This window comes from Hyperoodon ampullatus, assembly GCF_949752795.1.
Source record: "Hyperoodon ampullatus genome assembly, chromosome: 1".
Taxonomy (NCBI): Eukaryota; Metazoa; Chordata; class Mammalia; order Artiodactyla; family Ziphiidae; genus Hyperoodon; species Hyperoodon ampullatus.
The window spans coordinates 127,960,030-127,984,525 of record NC_136914.1 but is presented as its reverse complement, the minus strand read 5'-3'; the positions used below and the strand labels follow the sequence as shown (position 1 = coordinate 127,984,525).

Genomic DNA, 24,496 nt, shown 5'->3' with positions numbered 1-24,496 from the left:
CCCAATGGTGGGAAATACCCTCATCAGCAACTTTTTTTCCTTTATTCATTGTTTTCAGAAAGAGAGGAATCCACTGAAGTTTTGAATTATATCAAGCCGTTTAATTTTTTGTGTTTTCTAATTAATTTACTATCTTCTGAAACAGTGGACACAGAAATTACTTGAATGCATTTTTCCCAAATGGTTCTAAAATGAAAGAGAAATTTAAATATTTAATATTCGGATCTCAAAACCCAGTATTTCATAGCCTTCCTGTCAGAACTGTCCCTTCTCTCATTCAGAATTCACTAAGAGGCCCTCAAGTATCTATTGATGCTGGGCTGAGGCTGTGTCGGCCTGCTCCAGAGCAAACAGGCACGAGTGAGCGGGAAAGGCCACTGCCCTCCAGGGCCTAAGGTCCCGCTCGCCTGGCTTCTGTGTGTCCCTCTTCACGGTCAGAAAATATCCTGGGGGTATTTCCTGGAACGATCAAGTTAGATTCTGCTTTGCTGAAATGGCCCTGCTTGTTTGCTGCCAGGGGAGAGAAAGATCAGAAAACTCCAAGTCTACATGAAGCAGAGACCTCAGGGGACAGGCAGACGGCGACAATGGAGAGTGTTTCCGTGAGCAGAGGGAGGAGGTGGGAGAACGGGACACAAGATGCGAAGACACGGAAGCCTCTCCATGACACAAGCAGATCACTATTTCACTCCCCATTTTACGCATGTTTTACAGGAAAGGCAAGCTGGATTCCCTAAGGCAGCACACTCAGATATGCCACATCTGCCTCATTATGAGACAAAGCACGCTGCCTGCTGCCAGAGTATCGGGAGCAAAAGCAAAGGCAAAGATCTAAAAACAAACTCCAGAGGTAGTTACAAAAGGTGTTCAATGCCACTGCCCTTCTTCTGTGACTGTGAAAGCCGGCTGCCTACAAAGGGGCACTTCTGAGTGCGAGCAGGCAGCTAACGATCATGTCATGATAGCCCTAACGTAGGCCAAAGCATTCTTGTAAAACCTGTATGAATGGGGAACAAAAAAAGAAACAGGAAACAACCTAAATGTCCATCGACAGATGAATGGATAAAGAAGATGTGGTACATATACATAATGGAATATGACTCAGCCATAAAAAAGGGCAAAATAATGCCATCTGCAGCAACATGTATGCAACTAGAGATGATCATACTAAGTGAAGTAAGTCAGAAAGACAAATACCATGTGATATCACTTACATGTAGAATCTAATATATGACACAGATGAACCTATCTATGAAACAGAAACAGGGACATAGAGAACAGACTGGTGGTTGCCAAGGGGGAGGGGGGTGGGGGAGGGTTGCAGTGGGGTTTTGTGATTAGTAGATGGAAACTGGTGTATACAGAACAGATAAACAACAAGGTCCTACTGTACAGCACAGGGAACTAGGTTCAATATCCTGGGATAAACCCTAATGGAAAAGAATATGAAAAAGGATGTATATATACGTATAACTGAGTCACTTTGCTGTACAGCAATAATTAACACAACATTGCAATTCAACTATACTTCAATAAAAAATAAATTGAAAAACAAACAAACAGCTACGATGAGATGCCTGCTTGCTCTGTATTTATTTTATAGACACGCTTTCTTGGTGGCACCATGAATGCAGCCTAAGAGGGACGTGCCCTGGTCAAGGTGGCGGGGAGGGACCCCATGAAAACATGCCTCAAAACGTCATTCTCTTCTGACCACAGGGAACACGTTTCACTGGCTGATGCATGCTCCCACAGCAACAAGATTTCACTAATTCTGAGTCACAAGAAAGACAGCAATCTGAAATTACCGAAGGTACTTGGTGGACACCTTAGACTTTCAAAACCCTTTCTGTATCTCCCTCCTTGGGTTCAGAATTTCCTGAAGTCCACATTTCCATGGTGTTGTGTAATGCCCCTACTCCCCTTCACCCGAAAAGTGGGAGGGCTCCCCAACAGCCCGGCAGGTCGGGGGGCCACTCACTTGAGGTGATGTATTCTGGAGCCTTCCCGGGACTCAGTGGCACGGCCTCCTCATAGTAGCCTTCTGGGAGAGAGGATGTTGGTAGCGGTGGTGGCCCGCTGTCAGGCGGCTGAGCGAAGAAAGGAAAAAACAACAGAGCACAATCATTAGCAGGAAATTCTGGATTTGCACCTAACAGGTGTCGATGGGCATTTTCCTCTCTCCTTTGTAAAGTCCCTGGAGAAAAAGAACATCATCCAAAGAGCTCCAAAGTTCGGCTCTTGGCAGGATCTCCGCTGCTCACCCACTCACGGCCATCCTCAGCCCAGCCCTGGCCATGCCACTCAACCCACACGACCTGCTGGCTGTCACCAGACGTGCGCTGGCCCTCGCAGACCGCCCCCCCAAGAGCAGAGACAGGCGTCTCTCCTCCCCTCTACCCCACGCCACTGCCCTCCCAGATGCCCAAGCTGACTTTCCCCTTCACGGCCTGCGTCCCACACTGGAGACCCCTGAGGGGCACAGAGATGGCTCAGATCCACCCATGCTCATCACAGAGCAAGCACTAGTGACACAGCGACTGAACACATGAGTATGTTTGCCCACAATCTCACCACACTCCTCGTGTGTGCCAGGGAAACTTTTAAAAAAAGAGAAGAGGAAATCACCTATGAGCCCACCTCTAAAAGAAACTGCAAATTATTCTCTGGAGAAGGAATCTGACAGACTCTGAGACGGAGGCACCCTGATTTTGAAGCCATAACTTCAGAGCATGGAGAGCTGGCAGGCTCAGGACCATCCAGATTCGAGCAAGACCAGCTGAAGCACCATTCTTTCAGAAGTCCCTGATGACTCTAAGGCAGACCCACCTCTTCTTTCCATGAACACGTATGGGATCTGCTTGTTCCATCCCTCACTGGCCCTTAGGTCAACAGAAACAGCTGAAGGGCAGGAAAGCCAACATCCTCCCAACACCTGCTATCTGCCTGGCACTGTCCTAAGCAGCCTCTGCACTGGTTACAAGCTACCAGGCATCCATCCAGGGATCCTTCAAGGTCGATATTACATCACCTGATGTTTTACAGATATGGGAAGTGAGGCTCATAGTCTAAATCCTCCTGCTCAAGTTCAGACACTGGTCCATGACACAGCTGGGGTTTTCAAGCACCAGATCTGCCCAGTAAAGAGCTTTTTCATATTCATATTCTCTGTTTCTCGCTCTCTTTCCCTTTCATAACTAGTTCACACCACCTATATCCTAAGCTAATGGGAAAGATGTCGCTGAGAACGGAAGAGAACAGAGGCCCCAAACTGAAGATCGACCAAGTGCAGTTTCCAAGGAGAACAATGCTCCATAGAATGTGAAACTCCACTACTTTTCCTGTAACTCAAGTCTGAAGCCAAGAAGTCCTCTGCGAATGACTAATCTCCACTGTGCATTCAACCCACTCCTTCCTCTCGCCAGATGAAGAAAGATAATTTACTCCAGGTCATCTGCGCAGTATTCCTTCCCATCCTTGAAGGCAGTTATCTCCCTGCCACCCCCGGGCCCTGATTCCCTTGCACTCCCCTCCCCAGTCTGAGGCCTGCCCGCCATCACCCTGTGCTCTCACGCTGTACCACATCCACTCCTATCATCTGGAGAGGAGAGATGGTGCCTACAATGTAACCTGACACACTGTCCTCCCCGGGTGAGGTCTGAACAGGAGTCTACGCCAGGGTTAAAGCCTCCACTTTTGGAAGGGGGCTGTTTGATTCCCTGAGTGTTTTTACTCATGAAATGAGGGTGTTTCAACTTCCCCTTAGTATGTTGAAACAGTCAGATTATTCACGTTCTAGAAAAGCATTACAAGTGGCTGGATCGAACGAATGTTTACGAATTAGCACAGGCCCCTTTCTAGTGCTGCAAAGGTGTGTAAGGCAGGCGCTGACTCTCAGCTGATGGGACTTAGCAGACTTTCAGACCCTGCTGGTGGTCGTGCATTTGACACAACCACTTGATACGTATGCCCTTAAATCCACAATTCCACTTCTAGAAATATATGCCAAGAAGGTCAACTGGTCATACAAGCAAAAACGTATAAGGATGTTCAATAGAAGTTTTTTCCCTCCCAAGTTAAAAACAATCTAAACATTCCCTGAGAGAAGAATGCTTAGGTATCCTGACACAGCCAGGTGCAGACATGTAAAAGGACAGTGCACATCTGCAGTCATTTACTTGAAAAATCTCTACTAGATACTGCCAAGTAAAGAAAACAGGTACCCTATTAGCCTTTCTATCAGAGCTGCACTTACGCTCACATCTATACAAGGGCAGGTCACTCACCAAAATGTTAACACAAGGTTACTGCTGTTTTATGCACATCCATATAGCTTGCATTTTCTACATAATATTGTTTTTAAAATCAGGAAAAAAAAATGACTTTCATTTGAAGTAATACCCCTCAAAAAATAAAACTTATAGAGAAGCACTCTCTTTCTCCAAAAAGGATCTCACACTCCACTCCCAAATACCATTTGCCCTTGAAATTCTGCCACAGGGGTTCCAGACGTGGGCAGAGGTCTGATGGTTTGTTAAAGGGCAAATGAGGGAGAGACAGAAAAAATGTTTTCCCTTTCATAACTAGTTCACACCACCTATATCCTATAAACGAATAGGAAAGATGTCGCTGAGAATGGAAGAGAACAGAGGCCATGGGTGGATCAGAACCACTATTTAGCACCGTTGCTTTCAGAGGAAAAACTTCTGTCAGATCCTTTCCAGTAGGTCAGAATTCGCTGAAATCACAATTCACAGGAATTTTAAACAGTACAAAATGAGGAAGGCAAGTTTCCAAAGGGGGTCATGGAAACCAGAGCACAGGCAGTAAACTAGCGTGTAGGGTGAAGAAGACCAATGTTCCAATACTTGGCACGTGGCAGGCCTAGCTCCAGCCTCAGCCTTGGTTTATGCAGCCTTCTTCTAAATCTGGGTACCAATCTCCTCCCTGTAAATGAGGGCGTGGGATCATATAACCTCTGATGTCCACCCCGGCTCTAAGATTCCAGCTGTAGTCTCCTTATAAGGTTGCAGGTCATCAGTCAATAAAGCCAACTTTACACATTTCAAAACTGTAGTGAGAGTTGACTTTTGGGTCCTCACTACCTGATTGATGACACTGTAATCTCTGGCCAGAGCACGTACTCAAATGTACCTTCTGACAGTAAGGCTACACACCAACGTGGCATCATGCTACTTTGGATCTGGCGGCTTCCCTTCAATGCTAGAAGAGACCCAGTCCCTGCACAAAGCTCTGCCACCATCTTGCACTGGTCACCAGAGTCTTCCTGGACTGGCTCTCAGAAAACACACACTAATAGAATAAGGGACTCAAGTCTAACCCTCACAGCCTTCTCAGATACTGACAAAGAAGGATGAGAAACTGTTTTCCTCAAGGAATGACTGATCTGTGCTGCGTCCTAGACAGGAAAGTAGAGATGGCATGGTACCAGTTCCTAGATAACCTTTAAATTCACTGAAATATTTCTCCCACGAATGAATGCTTAAGTGAATGTGACTTTTTTTCCGGAAATCTTATCTGCCTTAGGCATTGTAAATTTCTCGTTTAAGGTGTCAGCGTCTTATTAGAGAAAACCAATACTTACAACTGGACAGGAATATAATCGACAGGCTTGCTTGGCTCACAATACTGGCCATAATTTAATTTCTACCTTTTTGTTAAGAAAAGCCCATTAGTATTGGGTTGGCCAAAAAAGTTCATTCACGTAACCCAAACGAACCTTTTGGCCAACACAATATTTGTCTTTGCTACTTAAAGGAAAAGCCTCATAGAAAATTTTTTCCATTAATAATAATAAATATTAAGATATAATTATATGGCATAAATACAATGATTATTATTGTTATTGCTATTATTCCAACAAAATAATAATAATGACTATTTACGGTCTGCCTTCCGTGTGTCACGCATTGTTCTGGAACACTTTATATATTTTTTCTCTTGTTGAGAAAACAACGCTGAGAGATTGGTATTCTGATTCTGATTTTACAAACAAGGAAACTGAGGGGGATGCAAGACCCTGCCCAGCACCCCCGTGCTGCAGAGCTGCTTAGTGGAGAAGCCAGGAGTCGGCCGGGTGGGCACAGACGAGCGCTTACTGCTGCGGCGGTCGAGCCAGACAGGATGCAGGGAAGGAACCATGCAACCCACCAAGGCCACTGGATCCAACCCGATGCTCCTGGCTCCTGCAGCACGGCGGGATCCGTGCGTTCCTGAGGAAGGCACGTCCACAGCGGCTCTACCTCCGTGCCCACTCTGCCCTTCCTCCCTCTCCTCTCTGCTGCTGCCCCCCACCTTCCCCTCCTCCGGCCCCCATTAATCACTCAGTCCTTTGCACCAGACACACCAATGAACCCTGAGACCTAATTTTAGCAGAGAAAAACACCAGCCTAGAATTTGGAATCGCTTTCTGACTTTAATTCTATACATACAGTGATACATCCAGATTCTATCTTTCTGGTTACAGTGATTAAAATCTGTTAAGAGTAGCAGCTAAAAACGATATGATCTGACAGAAGACAAGGAGGGTTCATGCTCTAGCTCTGCCACATATCAGCAAAACCCTTTTTGGCTGACGAGAATATGGTAGCAGCACTCCACAGCATCACCTAAGCTTCCCGAGGACCGGAAGGGAGGGATTGTCAACGGATAACAAAAGTTTATGGCCTCAAGTGCAAAACATGGTTTCAATCCTAACATCAAGAATTTTGAGCACTCTTCTTGGCAAAATAAAAGTTTTTATCCAAATGACACCCCCTTCCATTCTGATCACTATTTAATTTGCATTCCAACAGCACTTGAGTAAACACTGGGAAATTATTCACACATATTTTCTCAAGTTTTATTTATACACGACTAAGAATGAGAGTCCATGGGGCACATCTTCTTCCCTTCCTTCTCTACCAGGAGGCGGGCTCCCACAGGGAAGGCAGGACAGTGCAACAGCAGTGCCAATGGGACACGGAATAAATCCAAGATGAAGATGCCACAGGAATGAGACGTGACACTAAACGCTGTCGAAAGACAAGGAAAAAAGGAACAGGATGGTTCACAGCCACTAAAAGGATCACATCTGACTTCTCCGGAAAATAAAATGGTTTTGTTGTTTTAAATCTTGGGCTTTAGTCAAAACTCTGCAACTGATAAAATACTGGATTTTGTCATACAATCTCAAAGAATCTCGTAATCCCATCTGTCAAATAGAGATAATGAAGTTGCTGTGAAAGTACTTTAGGAAGGATAAAATGCCATCAACAGGCAGGTGGTAAGGGCTGGGACCAAAACATCATTGTTTCCTAGAGACAGGAAGTAGGATGCTGGTTACCAGGGGCTAGAGGGGTGCGAGGCATTGCTTACTTCAGACAGAGTTTCAGTTTGGAAAGATGAAAAGTTCTGGAGATGGATCGTGGCAATGGTTGCACAACAACGTATGTACTTTACACCACTAAACTGGATACTTACAAGTGGTTAAAATGGTAAAGTCTGTGTTATGTGTATTTTACCACAATAAAAAAACGACCTGGGGCTTCCCTGGTGGTCCAGTGGGTTAAGACTCTGCACTCCCAGTGCAAGGGGTCTGGGTTAGATCCTTAGTCAGGGAACTAGATCCCACATGCATGCCGCAACTAAGGAGTCTGTGTGCTGCAACTAAGAGTCCACATGCCGAAACTAAGAAGTCCACATGCTGCAACTAAAGATCCCGCATGCCGCAACTAAGACCTAGCACAGACTAAATAAATAAATAAACATTTTTAAAAAAACGACCTTGCTGTTATCTGCTGGTATAATAAGGCATCACATTTACATAAGGTCTAGCCTTAAAATAGCACAACACTAATTTGCGTCTTCTACCCCATCTAAACACAGTGCAACCCTCTGCCGTTTAAATGATCCAACAAAGATATTTCTAGAAAATGCCTTGATGGGGTATCATACAGATCATATACAGCCCCCAAAGGGGTCTCCTTGCTCTCTTCTCTCAGCTAGGAAGGTCTGAAGTCTCCCTGTCCCGTAGACCCACTGTTCCTCTAAGCGGAGGAGGGGAGGGCAGGAAGCACAATTCCCGACTGTCTGGATCAGAGCCGGCTGGTGGGCTGGGCGGTGGGGCCTGGCGGCCAATGTCAACACAGATGGGACCCATTTCCGGATGAACCGGCCGCCTTCGCAAATGCTCCCTCAGCACAGGCTGCAATGCTAACTACGTACCGTCCCTTTGATAGCTGCACAACTCTCGGTGTGAAACAAAAACCAAAATCTGTTGAGAAGCACAGCCCTTCCCGGAAATGTTTTCATTATGCATATGCATATTTTGGCCCGCTCCAGTCTCCCCTGGAAAGCAAGGGAGGCGGATGGGTCTGTAAACACGCTGCACACCGTACCTCGCTCTCAAAGGTCAAGGGAAGTTCTGAATTCCACGGAGCGCACACCCACACTCCCGCCGCCTGGCCCAAGCTCCACCGGCCACACTGAAGGGGTCGCCGGTTCGCCCAGGACCCTGGGCTGCAGCCGCATTGACTCCAAGAGCAAAACAGAAACGGGCACTATTCCCTTCCTGTACAGAAGTGTCATCAACGTTACAAGACGGACTTTTTGATGTGGCTCCTGACCTTGAGCGGCCGTCGGTGTCTTCTGCTTTGTGATTATGAGGAACACAAAGAAGGAGAGAAACAAGCATCATCTTCAAAAGGTTAAAGTTTAGTTTAATTAAGAGAATGTCAAAATGAGGCATTGCTGATCAATGGGTATAAAGTTTCAGTTATGCAAAATGGACACATTTTAGAGATCCACTGGATCCCCTTTTTTTTTCTTTTACTGTTACCACCTGAGTGTAATTCACCAGCCAACCGGGGCACAGAGACCCGTCCAGTCTCTGCCACACCTGTGGTGGGGGGCCCACCTGGGTGTCAGCCAGCAAGAGGGGAGCGCTGATGCCTCAGGGAGCCGCAGAGAGCCGGGTGAGGGCCCTCAGCCAGGGGTGCGCCAGGCCCGAAATGGGGGGTGAAGGGTGCCGAGCGTACTCGGGAAAGTGGCCAGTGTGACCCCACCCTCCTGCCCAGCCCCTCGAGGGTCCAGAAAAAAAAAGGATGTCAAGAGATAGTTAACAATAACTGCATAAAGCACTGTTCAGCACTAAAAGGGATAAAAAGATAGAAGCGGACTCATTTCTCAGAGATTGTAACACACATGGCTGTGATAAAAGGCAGTGTTCCTTCAATACATGCCACGAAAGAGTAAAAGATGCAATCGTGGCTCAAATGAGTAAGAAACAATACCCGGTTGGAGCATCCTAAGTCTTACACTAAAAACAAATCCTTCGGTCATTCATAGTTGCCTTGAGGACCATTCCGAACTGCTCTGCAGGCCCACGGGTCCCTCAAGGTTTAAACCCTGCAGGGTGTTCTGGCCTCATCCGCGGACGACTCATCCAAATCCTATTATTCAGCCATGCAGAGGGGCTTGTAATGCTCTAGTCCATCGGGGTCTCTCTCGGGTCTGTGCCTTAATTTGTGGTACTCCCTCTGCCCGGCATAGCCTCCTACCCAATCCCACTTCTAGTCCACTACCAGCTAATTCTCCTGGAAGTCAACGTGCCAGCAGCGAATGACCAACTGGACAAAAGCCACCTCATCAAAGGCAATTTACTGAATGACAGGCTTACTTGCTGAATAATGAATTCCCTGATAAACTACCAGGAAAATACAGCCGAGCTGTCTTAACCCCTCTCCACTTCACTGACTCACTGAGCTGACAGATGTTCTTCATTCTGTCTGTAAAATGCCCTGACGGATATCCATAAAATGCTCACCCTTCGTGGCCAACAGGCTCCTGTCCAGAGTGCCTACAAAACAGTGCCATCGGCTAAGTCTGCACTATCGCCAACAGTCAGCTTTGTTCTTTAAATTCTTACACTTATAATTATTTATTTTACCTTATTTGGTTAGCTACTACATAAATAAATCAGGGAAAAAACAAGTGCAAAAGGAGAGTTGATGATTCTCTGAGATGCTTTAGAAAGGTTCAGTCAAGACAAACTGCAACAAAAGAAAAGACACAGTTATTCAATTAGGAGTGGTCCAGTCAGCTGTAAAAGAGCAGCCCTGGTAAAATTCTAGGGACTCTCAAAATCAGATCGTTTCGCAAGTGTCTGAATTTAACTCCACTTTAAGGAAAAAAAACTGGGAATTATTAGTCCTATATCACAAGTATGGATTATGTAGAAAAGACAACCCATAGCCCCACACTCAAAGGACGCAGCTCTTGGCCCTACATCAAGGTCTTAGGAGATTTATATCAAGAAACAGCATTGGCTTAGAGGCTGAGTTTGGAAAACTCTCTTGACACCCATGTTAGGAACCAGTAGTGAGGAATTACCCACTGGTCAAACTCCTACTCAAAAATGATTGGTTTAGGGCTTCCCTGGTGGCGCAGTGGTTGAGAGTCCGCCTGCCGATGCAGGGGACACGGGTTCGTGCCCCGGTCCGGGAAGATCCCACATGCTGCGGAGCGGCTGGGCCCGTGAGCCATGGCCGCTGAGCCTGTGCGTCTGGAGCCTGTGCTCCGCAACGGGAGAGGCCACAACAGTGAGAGGCCCGCGCACCACAGAAAAAAAAAAAAAAAAAAAAAAAAGATTGGCTTAAATGTGAAATGTTTAAAGCACATGATACCCCTTTTAGAATTCCTCCATTTAACCAACATTTTTAATTAACCAGCTACCAGTTCCAACTTCACTGGTAGGAGAGCTTCTCGACCACCTTAAACCACAGCAGTCTGCCACACTGCAGCCAAAGATGGGCAGGAGACAAGGAGAGAAGAGGGAGAGAAAATAGTGGATGAAGAATAAACTGCATTTGAGGAAAAATCCATAGAAAGGGATTGACTATTCAACCGTCAAAAATGGTACAAAATGTTGACCATCCAATGACTACTCTGTTTGAAATTGCCATTGAAACTGAGATTCACTCCTCCTGGCCTGGCACATCAAAGACAAGCATTTTAGTCCAGGCCGGCTGGATGGCACTTCATGTACCACTAAAGAACAATCCATGAAATTCCTATAACCATCACTACTGTTCTGGCTGCTTCGAGAGGTCTGCATTTCACCTTCAGTCTTGAAACGCCTTTCCCAACCTGCACTGTGCTGATGAAATACAAGACACAGCGTATTGAGACAGATCATAAAGTCAGTTTAGAAAGAAAAATAAAAAAGTAAACCAGAGCACAAAAACCAGGAGCTTCATGAACTACTGATTTCTCACATCTAGTTCTTTATCTTGTAGACAAACAATATATCAGTAAACAGGATTAATACTATGATTCTGTATTATATCTAAAAACATCAAATGAGACAATGAAAAAGAGCTATAATTGAGTCACAGTTTCTACAAGAAACAGGAAGAATTTTTTAAAAAAGGAAAACAATTACTAAAAATAAGTTTATAAAGGAAAAATACATAATACATGTTAAAAAAATAAAAACAGCATATAAAAATCATATATTCAATATGCTTTCCACAGTGGAAAGATTAAATGTATAAAACAAAAGAAAAATAAAGCAAGCTACAAATGTGAGCTACATATGTAATTTAAATTTTTCTAGTAGCCACAGAAATTGATGAAATTGGTTTTATTAATACATCTTCTTTAACTCAATATAACTAAAATATAATTCACGTTATCAGCATATCAGAATGTCCATTTTTAACACGCTCCCCGGAAGTCTGAGAAGCACAGCCCTACAAAGTAATAGCTGGCTCTTGCACGGGGCTTAACAGATGCAAGGCATATATTCCAAGCGCTTGAGTTCCATCAACTCTTTTCATCTTCACAAGAATCGCACTAGGTGGGCACTATTACTACACTCGTTTCAGAATGAGGCATCTCAGGCACAGAGACGTGAAAGCCACAGTCTGACTCACACAGTAAGTGTCAGAGCTGGTGCTTGGACGCAGGAACCGTGCTCCCATCCACACCCTGGACCCCGCAGCCTCCCCAGAGCCCAGCTCGGGAACAGGCTTAGGTTCCTGAGAAAACCTTCTCCCGTCAGTGAGTCATGCTGGCATCGGCTTTGCTGCCATGCCTCCCCAAATAGTATTGCTGAGAAAAGGCTGGATTCGAAATCAAAAGAATACGTTACAAAAAACTGTATTTTTACCTTTCCTACTGCCCTTGAGCAATCACATCTTCACTGGACCCACACCTCCTTTTCTGGAAAATGGAAATACACACTATTCACATGTTTAGGGGTATTTTAGGGGTTCCCTGAGGTCAGGTTGTAAGGATTAAATGAAATTATAAGTGAAAAAAGAGCAAGCATGATCTGTGACAGGTGGTAGGGACCCAGTAAGCACTGATTTCCTTCCATCTCCTTTACAATGATAATTACTGAGTACTCACTGGACCTCAGCCATGTGCTGGGGCCCAGGCAGAACAGAAACAAATGAGATGGGGCCGGCTTTCCTGCAGTTCCTTTCCTGGTAGAGAGATAATCAGCTGATTCATAGAGAAAGCAAATGTTAAGAAGAGAGTTGCTACATAACTGATTTTGCTCTAATTTTGAATAAAAGCCTAATTTCCCTGAGTAAGCAAATTAGAAAATAGCAAAAGGCAGAAAAAGCTGAATGGTCCATGAAAAATGGCGTACGTGAGTATCCCCAGATTGCAAAAATAGTAAAAGAACTCCAAAACCAATTCTGAATGCAGAAAATCAAATAAAACACACGTTCCTGGACTATGTACATATTTTTCTTCTTGGGGGGAAAAAAAGAATATTTACTCCCAGAAGAAGCATAGCAATGAGCATTAAAGTTTCAGGCTAAGGTATTCAAATTCAGAGTTAACCCAGAAAGAGGGGCAAGTCCCTAGGCTCTACTGTCATTGTTTTGCCTGCTAGATCATCTGAGTTATTTAAAATCCAACTTAAGAACAGATTTCCATGGACCTGTAGCTCCAGCAATTTTCAAAGAACCGTCAGCCTTCTAAGAGAAGGCTACATTTATAGCCTCCCACTTAGCCATTACTAGCATCCAAAAAACACACTCAAAGGAGTGCCTTGGGCAAAACGTGGCCTTCCTTTCTTCCAGAATTGGGCTTTTATCACCTGCCCCTGGAACCAAAAGTAACACAGACATCTGGTGATTCTTGTGATGGTGGGGCTTTAACTCACCAGCCACGGCTGCGGGATCTCTGGCAGAGGCATCTGGGGAGGGGCCGGCAGGCTGTTGGGGGTCTCTGGCTTCGTAGCATGATCTTTCACTTCAAAACCTGTACCAACCAAAACCACAGAACTGGATGAGGAGGAGAAGGAAGATAAAGATGGCACTGCTGGCAGCTATCACCTCCTTGGCCCCATACTGAATACATCGCAAATACATATTTATTTTCTCTAATCCTTTACAACAATCCTGCAAGGTAGGTATTCTTCTTCTCCATTCTACAGGTGAAGGATCTATGGCTGGAAAAAAAAGGTTGAAGTACTTAATTGGAACACTTGACAGGTAGAAATGATGGAGCAGGCACCAAAGTCGACATCCTTTCCAATGCCAGGCAGCCTCTCAAAGGCAAGCTGCCTCTCCCGAACTTCCACTCAGGTTAGTACTGATACTTACCCACGTACCAAGGGGGCAGACGCTTTCCTGGGAATCATTAAGTCTGCATCAAGTACCCTCCTAAGGTCCGATGCTGTAACAGACATGCTTATTGTTGACAAGGTTGATAATAAGCTCATACCCTCAGGGCATCATATTCAAGTTGGGAAGACAAACATACATACAACAGACTCTCAGAAACCGTGGTGAGCACTGTACCAGTGAAGGCAGGAAAGAGGAGGAAACTACTTTAATCTGGGCACAGTGGTATTTACATGTGAAGGACTCACCTTTCTAGATCTAGAAAAATAACTGCTCAACAATGATCACCTATGATGGGTCAAGCATGACGTTGCAGGCTGGGAAAAGACAAAGACTCTGACCTGTGGAAGCGACAACAAGACCGGAATTTTGGCAGAGGCCTGGAAACAATAAAAAAAGAGAAGAGGGCTTCCCTGGTGGCACAGTGGTTGAGAATCTGCCTGCCAATGCAGGGGACACAGGTTCGAGCCCTAGTCTGGGAAGATCCCACATGCCGCGGAGCAACTAGGCCCGTGAGCCACAACTACTGAGCCTGCGCATCTGGAGCCCGTGCTCCACAACAAGAGAGGCCGCGATAGTGAAGAGGCCCGCGCACCGCGATGAAGAGTGGCCCCCTCTTGCCGCAACTGGAGAAAGCCCTCGCACAGAAACGAAGACCCAACACAGCCAAAAATAAATAAATAAAATAAAGAATTATTCTTTATTAAAAGAAAGAAAGAAAAAGAACAAGTGGAAACTCTACCATCAAACAATCAGTGGCTGAGTTTTAAGCAAATTAAAGAGCTGAAGAGAAAAATCAATGAATTGGAAAATAACATCCAGAACAAAGCACGGAGAGAAAAGGGGTTGAAACTCATTGGGCAGAGCAAGAGAGGAAGGGAAATCAAGAGAAAGCAAACAGCAACACCAGAGGCAGGAGGCCCAAACAGCAGTGTGTTCAGACCGTTAGTCTGAAGTGGCTGGGAAACAGGTGTATGCAGAGGAGATGAGGTCGAAAGAAATGCTACTTCTACTAGTAAAATCAACAGTAGGAAATAACAGTCAATAGTTGCTAAGTGTCTGCCGTGCGTCAGGCACTGCTTGGAAATGTTTTATATGATCTCGTCAATCCGTACCACATCCCTCCGAGGTAGGTGCTACTGTCCGCCCTTCTTACAGGTGAGGAAGCTGAAGCATCTAGGGATTAAGTAACTTGCTCGAGGTCACAGACTGGGTAACAGGTAGAGACAGAAATCAAAGCCCCTTTGACTGTATAGTAGACAGGCGTGACCACACGTCATAAGGGGCCTGGGGTTCATCCACGGGCAATGGAAGATACTGAAAGGCAGGGAAGCAGCAACATCATTTCAAAGTGAACTTTCATCTCTGTCTTTATCTTTATCTCTATCTCTGTCACTGTCTCTATCTATCCTACTGGTTCTCTCTATCCTACTGCCCCTCAGACATGGTCCTCATCCTGCACTCCCACCTCAGGAACTGGTCCCACAATCCACCCAGGGCCTCACAGAGCTCTCATTCAATCTGCAGCCAGATCTCTGAACCCATTGCCCAGACTGACAAGGTGAGCTTTCTGGAACGCAAATCTAACTGTGTCAAATCATGGCTTCGTACGCTAAAAATCAATGACTTGTACATTCAAATGGGTGAAGTGCATGGTATGTGAATTATATCTCAGTGAAGCTGTTTACAATAAACCTCTATATCTCATCCAGGTATCTCCTACCCAGCTGTCAGGATTCTAACATCATATCCTCCAAGAACTGCCCCCAGCCCCTCCCCCCCCAGACCCCCGCTCTCTCTCTCACTAAATTGGTTTGGACCCTCCTCTTGGGTGTTCTCTTAACACTGATGCCCTCTCCCTGCTATTCTGTCTTACCCACTGTGAACAAAAGAGTTAACACAGCAGGCCTGAGGCTGCTGTCTTTACAAGGGCTGGCATCTGGGAATGTGGCTTTCAGAAGTGTTCCCACCATTCCCTAATCGATAATGTTGGTCTACTCTGCCTAGACTGTTTGCGCAAACAACACGATCTCACGCCAAACAACTGCTGTGATGGCGAATTCTGTGTGCCAGCCTGACCGGGCTCAGCGATGCTCAGAGAGCTGGGAGAACGTCATTTCTGGGTGTATCTGTGAGAATGTTTCTGGAAGAGATTAGCATTTGCGTTGCAGAGCTCAAAAGGGGATGGTCCTCCCCAGTGTGGGTGGACATCATCCAACCCGTGGAGGACCTGAACAGAACAAACAGGCCGAGGAGGGGTGGGTGCACTCTCTCTGCTTGAGCCAAGTCGCCCATCTTCTCCCACCCTCGGACGCTGGCCTTCTTAGCTCTCTGACCAGGACTTGAACCATCAGTCCCCCCTAACGCTCAGGCCTTTGGACTCGAACTGAATTACAGAACTGGCTTTCCTCAGTCTCAAGTCTGCAGAGGGCAGACTGTGGGACTTCTGAGGCTCTGTAATCACAGAAGCCAATCCCTACAGCAAATCTCCTCTTTTATCTCTATCTATATCCCTCTGTCCTATCGGTTCTCTTTCTCTGGGGAACCCTGACTAATACACCTGCTTTCCTGGGTGTCTGGGATTTTGGTACATGCCAGGCGGAGGGTGCTTATGTGACCCGCCCCCAGTAAAGTCCTTAGGCACTGAGTCTCCAGTGAGCTTCCCTGAACAGAAACATTGCACACAGGCTGCTGCATTTTTGTTGCTGAGGAAAGAGTGTGATCTGTGGGACCCTCGTGGGAGGAGGAGCATAAGTAGCCTGCACATGGCCCCTCCAGACTTGGCCTGAGTCTCTTCCCCTTATAATCTGGCCTTGTATCCTTACTACCTGTGTGATGAATCCCAGGCATGAGAAAGTACAACTCCATGCTGAGTCCTGCTAGTGAATCCCCCAGTGTTGGGGCGCTCTTAGGGACCCGCCCAACACACCTACTTTAAGCCTAACCCCTAAGGTCTTTATCTTTCTAAACGCAGAGGCTAACACAGTACCTGGCACGTAGTAAGGCCTTCGATGACAACTCGATGAATGAATACATTCATTCATTCATGAATGTGTTTTGGAAAGATGAGAATTAAAGACGGCTTAGAGGCAAAAAGAGACTGGAAGAAGAAAGACTAGCAGTTTGAATGAGACATACCTTTGGATGACTGTATCCTCAGCAGGATGTCTGTGATAACTGCCTTTTTCTCCCTGACAGTTGAGGTTAGATATTCATGGTCCAGGAGTTCAAGAAAGAGACGAAGTTCAACGATTAACTCTTCCATTGCTGAAAACAAAGGAGAGAGGAAAGGTACTATGAGACCCACCAATTTGCAGATGTCAAAACATGAATGCTAAATTTTACTCAAAGTATTTCATTTTTAGCTTGATGGCTGAATATTGTTTTCCAACAGGAAACACAAGTTAGCTGAAACCGGGGCGTCTAAAAGATTCACGCCTCATCTTCTAGACAAATGTGCTCCTCCATCACTTCTGCTCTGAGGCAGAGGTGTTCGGCTGGGAGAAGCCCTGAAGCCACACTGCCAACAGATGGAGTCACGACCCAAGAGCCTGACAGCATCATCTGCTGTCAACTGCATGATATTAAATTTCAGTGTCAGGAAGGAGACGGGAGTTTAAAATGCCAAATAGTCTTCAGATAACTACTAGGACATGGGAACTCAACATCCAACTCTGTGTTTTGCAGGGCTGGCTCCCTCCCCAGGAAGACTGTGAGCGCTTTACAGTTACAACAACGATGCTGGGTGCCGGGGAGGACCTCGATATAAGTTCAGATCCTGACTTCCATCGTGTCTTTTCTTTCTGGGATTACAGCAGACTTCCCCTCTGACACCCACAAGACTGCACCATGGGGCTGGTGTCAGCAATTTTTACCCCATGATGTGAACCTCTGAGTGATGCCAACGCCCTTTGAGGGTGTCCACGAGGTCAAACTATTTTCATAATATATGACATTATTCACTTTTTCCTGCGCTAATGGTGCAAATGAAGGGGTGGTTAAACTTCTGGCATCTTAGTGCAAATCAAAGCAGTGACACCAAACTATACTATACTGTATCCCTCACTTACACACTAGCAGTAAAAATAAGTAAATAAATAAAAGTTTTAAAATGCTACTTTCACTTAAGAGTGTCTTTGATGAAGCAGTAAAAATCATTGCTTTCATTAGACCTCAACCCTGGAGGATACACCTCTATCACGTGCTGTGTCATGAGGTGGGAAGTACACATGAAACACTTCTCTTGTGGACTCAAGTACCACGGTTGTCTAGAGAAGAAGCATGTGTACAACCTTCTGAGCTGTGAGTTACACTAAGCCACTTTTTTCATGCAGCACCAAAGAAGAAATGATAGACAAACCGCGATTATTCAGACTTGAGTATGTGAGTGACATTTTCTCAAAAATGAACAAAGTGAGCTTATCATGTCCAGGTAAACAATAACAGCATTTATCGCCAATGACACAATTTGAGCTTCCGTGGGAAAACAGAATTTTGAACACGTGTATCCACCACTAGGAACATGACAGCTTCTCAACAGAGACTTTTCCAATGAGATCAGGAACGACATTGAGGTACCTGATCTCCTGGTGCATAAAGCAGTGTGTTGACATTTGGAAGCTCTACACAACTCAGGAAACCATGATGTCATAAAAGCACACGTGGGTAAAGGTCCATCTAATGTGTAAAAATAAGCTGAAATATCTTCATGTAACAGAAAAGGAAGTGTTCTTTGATACAGCGCCAGATTCCACGTTGCAACTAACCTTAAGAAACTACCACTTGTTGAGTTTTGGTGTAGTATCAAAGAATATTCACAATTTTCTGAAAAGGCACTAAAATACTCTTGTCTTTTCCAAGTACATAGCTTTGCGAGGCCAGATCGTCTTTATGTACTTCCACCAAAACAGCGGTTCATCACAATCAGAATGCAGAAATAGATGTGAGCATCCAGCTTTCTTCTGTTAAGCCAGATACTGAAGATACTTGTAGAAATATAAACAATGCCACTCTTTCACAAATTATCTCGTAATGCAGTTACTTTTCATAAATATATTAATAAATATCTTAAAAATCTGTCAGGTTTAAATTCTAATATGATAAGTATCTACAGATATAACCACATAAATAAAAGCTCTTGAGGGTCCTCAATATATATTTTGAGACCAAAAAGTCCTAAGCAAAAAAGTTCAAGAATGACTACTGGTCTATGGAATTCTTCCCAAATTTACAATTCCACAAGTCTACAACACACTCCAGAATACAAGATCCTAACTGAGGCCACCCTTTTATAATTACCAAAGCTCTCATAATTTTAGACAAGTGGGCAGAGAAATTGCAAATGAGTTCAGAGTAGGCGAGATGTGTCCGAGGCTGTTCACTTTTCCTAATTGGGCAATTTCCTAATTTCCCCTCTATGCAATGAAGGGGCTGGATTAAGTTAGTCTTTAGGGTCTTTTTCATTAGGAGAACAATTTCCCAATGATTCTAAGTAGAAAACAATCTCATCTATACTTTAAAAATGATGGGCTGCTAGTGTTATTCATAATAGCCAAAATGTGGAAACAACCCAAATGTCCACTGATGGATGAATGAATAAATAAAATGTGGTCTATCCATACAGTGATATATTATTCCGTCTTAAAAAGGAAGAAAATCCTGACACATGCCACACCATGGATGAACCTTGAGGGCATTATGCTGAGTGAAATAAGCCAGACACAGAAGGACAAATACTGTATGCTTCCAATTCTATGAGGTCCCTAGAGTCATCAAACTCATAGAGAAAGTAGAATCGTAGGTGCCAGGTGCTGGGGCAGGGCGGGGAATGGAGAATGAGTGTTTGCTAGGGACAGAGTTGCAGTTGGGGATGATAAAAGTTCTGGTGACGGATGGTGGTGATGTGACTGTACTTAATGACACTGAAGTGTATACTCAAAAAGGTTTAAAATGGTAAATTTTATGCTATGTATATTTTACCACAATAAAAACAAAATCAACCTTGTCCAAAAATGGAAGGGCTACTAAAAGCTATAAGCAAAAATGTTAAAAATGCTTATGGGTCTATGTTAAACTTCCAGAACCCATTCTCCATCCCCATTCGTATACTCATCAAAAATGCTTCTCTTGCATGTAGCCAAATCATATTTATCCTGCAGGATTTCACTTGGGTTTCACCTAGCAGCATCAAAATATCTGAAGAGGACCAAAGACTGCATGCATCTGTCCTATCTCGTCTTCAACCTGAGCTTCCCTTACAGAGCTCCCATCGGGGATTTTATGCAGACCCCTCTGGGCTGGGAGTTTATCATAACCAGTCAGGTTCCTGCCCGGCCCATGCTCCTCATAGAGCAGCGCCCTAAGCTACAGGCTGGACTCTCGGCAGCTACATCTACACCACCGTGCCCTGCAGGCCACCTCCTTCTCCCAGGTCATAATTGGACCACCTTAACCCAAACTGGTCCATCAGAGTCTCCTTCCTGTATATCTGCCTGGGACAGGAACTCTTAGTCAGTTGCGATCTCTTGAACTGAAGACGAGTAAACTCCGGAGCTACGGAGCTGCCATGTTTCGGCATGTATGTGCCAGTGGGGCAAAGTCATTAATAGAGGAAGAAAGAACGAAGTTAACACCCTCATGAGCGCACACAGATACTCAGAGGCAAGAGAGAGGAAGCGCCGCACAGACAGGGCACTGGATGGATTCCTGAGACCTTCCTGGACTTTTCTCAGTTACCTGTGAACCTGGGCTGCACTGAATTCCCTGAAGTATCTGCATCCTTCTAATGAATTTTCATTTCATTGTTTATTAAGCTACTGTGTGCTTTTCTTTTCACCTGAAACTGCACCCCAAAGATTGTCAAACAAAGCTCTTTGCACCTCAGAAAGCAAAACATCCCCAAATCAGAGAGATGAAGTTGTTAGAAAAGTTCCTCCTTTCTAGGACCTGCATGGACTAAACAAACCACATTTTACCCTCAACAGGCCCTTCAAACACCTAAACTCACACCCCCTCTCTCCTAGCTTTCTCTAAGTCAACATCCTCCACAAGCTCCTCCCCAAAAAAATCCTCCCAAGTAATTGAATTCTTTTGTCTCTTACCAGCTGTACTGATAACCGGGTACTGAGTGACCTTAAGGTGTTTTTTTTTTTTCTTTTCTCAATATAGCTAGTCGGCTGGTTAAAAGCAGGCTTTATGCTTTACTTGTCTGCGAGTACCTTACAGCAGCCTAGCGGTACAAGCCACGTAGAAAGCATGCGAGGATTTTTGATGAGCAAATTAATAAAGTAAGAGAATTAATATTTTCTGAGAATCTGTTGTGTGAAAGGCATTGTCCTAGGCATCTACACATGACACTTTATTTAATTCTCACAATAATGCTGCAAAGACGTGATCGGCCCCCTACATGGGGGAATTAGAAGCCACAGCCCATTTGTTTGCTTGCTTTAAACAAATGTTTACACGGCAATCACAGGCATGGGACACTTCTAGTCCCTTTACACGTATGACTTCATGTGTGTTCCCAACAACCCCAGGAGGTAGAAACTGGTCTTATCCCCATTTTACAGGCGAAGAAACTGAGGCTCAGAGAGGTTGCCTAAGGTTGCTAAGCAAATAAGTGGCTGAGCCTCTCCAGGTAATAATATGCTTGCTCAGAGCCACATGGCTGGAACGCAACAGAACGAATCTGAATGCAGTTCTGACTCCAAAGGTCCTGCTTTGACTATTTCATGATAATCACTCCATGGATTACGTTGAGATAACACTGGCCTGGTGAGTGGCTATGGCCATTTTTAAAACATTTTTATTGAAATGTAGATTATATATAGTTCTCTGTGCTATACAGTAGGCCCTTGTTGGTTATCTATTTTATATATAGTCGTGTGTATACATTTTAATCCCCAAACTACTAATTTATCCCTCCCCCCTCCCTTTCCCCTTTGGTAACCATAAGTTTGTTTTCTCTGTCTGTGAGTCTATTTCTGTTTTGGAAGAGTGGGTAACTCCCCCGAATTACATCATCCTTAAAATGAGATGATTATTAGGTATCTCAGGATTGTAATGAGTCTGAAATCCATACAGAGGCAAGCACTTCACAAATGGTAGCTATTACCATTATTATAGCATACGCTCATCCTATTAGAACTTTACTTTAAGCCTTGGGATCCACAAACACAGCAAGTGGACATGACCCATGACTACTTGTCTTCTAAAACTAGGAGGTCCTTAAATATCTACCTCCGCCTTAAGAAAAGTCATGAAAGACTATTCTGTCCAACTCTATGCAAATACATTTGAAACCAGGTGAAATAGACAATTTCACAGAAAAGAATATAATTTACCAAACTCTATTTACCAAATTACAGAAAGCTTACACAAAGAAAGCAAAGAAAGTTATCAAAGAATTGTCCTCACAAAAAAAGTACCAGACCCAGATGGTTTTACAGGGGAATTGTACCAAACCTTAAACATCAAGACTACTATCAATACATAAATTGTTCCAGAAGATGGAAACAGATAAACAATTTTCCAATTCTTTCTTTTTTTGAGGTACGCAGGCCTCTCACCGCTATGGCCTCTCCCGTTGTGGAGCACAGGCTCCGGACGCGCAGGCTCAGCGGCCATGACCCACGGGCGCAGCCACTCCACAGCATGCGGGATCTTCCCGGACCGGGGCACGAACCCGTGTCTCCTGCATCGGCAGGTGTACCCTCAACCACTGCGCCACCAGGGAAGCCCAATTCTTTCTTTTTTAGGAGTAGGTATAAAAATGATGCCTAGGGGCTTCCCTGGTGGCGCAGTGGTTAAGAATCCGTCTGCCAATGCAGGGGACACGGGTTTGAGCCCTGGTCCGGAAAGATCCCACATGCTGCGGAGCAACTACGCCCGTGCGCCACAACTACTGAGCCTGCGTGTCGCAACTACTGAAGCCCGCGCACCTAGAGCCCGTGCTCCACAACAAGAGAAGCCACTGCACTGAGAAGCCCGCGCACCGCAATGAAGAGTAGCCCCCACTCACTGCAACTAGAGAAAGCCTGCACAGCAACGAAGACCCAAAGAAGCCAAAAATAAATAAATAAAATAATTTTTTAAAAATGATGCCTAAACCTAGTAGAGATAGCACAAAAAAGAAAACCAAAGACCAATCTTACTTATATCAGTGCAAAACTCCTAAATAAAATATTAGCAAACAGAAAACCTTAATAGCACACATGACCAAATGAAATTCATTCCAGAAATGCAAGGATGACTCCACATTACAAGATCTACTAATTAAAAAAAAAAAAAAAAAAAAAAAAAGATCTACTAATATACATTCACCATATTAATAGATCTAACAGGAAGATCATATGATTCTCATCATCCACAAATGATGAAAAAGCCTTCAAGAAAATTCAATACCCATTCCTGATTTTTTTAAGTCAACACAATGGGAACTGATATGTACTTCTTTAGTTTGATGAAATACATGCACTAACTGTTACAGGCTGAGTGCTTGCATCCCCTCTGCCATTCTGTTGAATCCCAACCCCCAGTGTGACGGCGTCAGGAGGGGGGCCTCTGGGAGGTGACCAGGTCATGAGGGTGCAGTCCCCATGACCAGGATCAGTGTCCTTACAAAAGAGGCCCAAGAAAGCGCTCTCACCCCTTCTACATGTGAGGACACAACGAAAAGACAGTCGTCTGCAACCTAGAAGAGGGCCTTCAACAGAACTTGGACCATGTTGGCACCCTGACCTTGGACATCCAGCCTCCAGAACCGTGAGAAATGCACTTCTGTTGTCTATAAGCCACCCTGTCTGTGGTATTTTGTTACCGCAGCCCAAACAGACTAAGACATTAACATAAAACAAAAACTGCATCTTGGGGCTTCCCTGGTGGCGCAGTGGTTGAGAGTCCACCTGCCGATGCAGGGGACACGGGTTCGTGCCCCGGTCCGGGAGGATCCCACATGCCGCGGAGCGGCTGGGCCCATGAGCCATGGCCGCTGAGCCTGCGCGTCCGGAGCCTGTGCTCCGCAACGGGAGAGGCCACAACAGTGAGAGGCCCGTGTACCGCAAAAAACAAAAAACAAAAAACTGCATCTTACTTAATGAGGAAACACTGCAGGCATTCCCAGTAAGGTCGCAAACAAGTCAGGGAAGCCCATTTCCCCCACCACTTCTATCACTGCACTGGAAGTATTAGCCAATGCAATTAGAAACTTCAGAATAGAAAAGAATAAAGTTATCTCTATGTGCAGCTGATGTGAAATTATACCTAGAAAACCCAAGAGAATCAATGATAAAACTACTACCAGAAAAATGTTAATAAAGTAGGATATATAAAAACTATTGCTTTAGGGCTTCCCTGGTGGCACAGTGGTTGAGAGTCCGCCTGCCGATGCAGGGGACACGGGTTCGTGCCCCGGTCCGGGAGGATCCCACATGCCACGGAGCGGCTGGGCCCGTGAGCCATGGCCGCTGAGCCTGCGCGTCCGGCTCCGCAACGGGAGAGGCCACAACAGTGAGAGGCCTGCGTACCGCAAAAAAAAACAAACAAAAAAACAAACAAAAAAACTATTGCCTTTGCACGTGATGTTTATACCAAACAATAAACAGAAGGTATAAATGGAAGAGAAAATTCCATTTAAAAAAGCAATTTAAGAAGTGAAATACTTAAAATAATTTAGCAAGAAACATGTAAAACTTACAGAAGAAAAATTTTAAAACACTCCTGAACGACAAAGAAGGAAACTTGAACAAACGGAAAGTACCCCTTGCCTTTAACAGAACAACTTAACATCCAAAAGATGGCAACTCTTTCCGAGGTGACAGCTAAATCTAATGCAAGTCCAATAAATATATAAC

At 44.8% G+C, this 24,496-nt stretch overlaps 1 protein-coding gene across 2 annotated transcripts in view; it reads right to left on the bottom strand.

Annotated features, from left to right (window-relative positions):
* The window catches only part of AFAP1 (actin filament associated protein 1), a gene marked incomplete at its 5' end in the record, with an annotated part of 90,326 nt that extends 73,415 nt beyond the window's left edge, over positions 1–16,911 (bottom strand). For both annotated transcript variants that reach the window (XM_079717959.1, XM_079717960.1), the window contains 3 exons: positions 1,982–2,090; positions 13,184–13,281; positions 16,785–16,911. In XM_079717959.1, coding sequence (XP_079574085.1) covers positions 1,982–2,090; positions 13,184–13,281; positions 16,785–16,911 — 334 coding nt within the window. The remainder of the gene's footprint in view (positions 1–1,981; positions 2,091–13,183; positions 13,282–16,784) is intronic.
* Between the last annotated feature and the right edge of the window lie 7,585 nt (positions 16,912–24,496).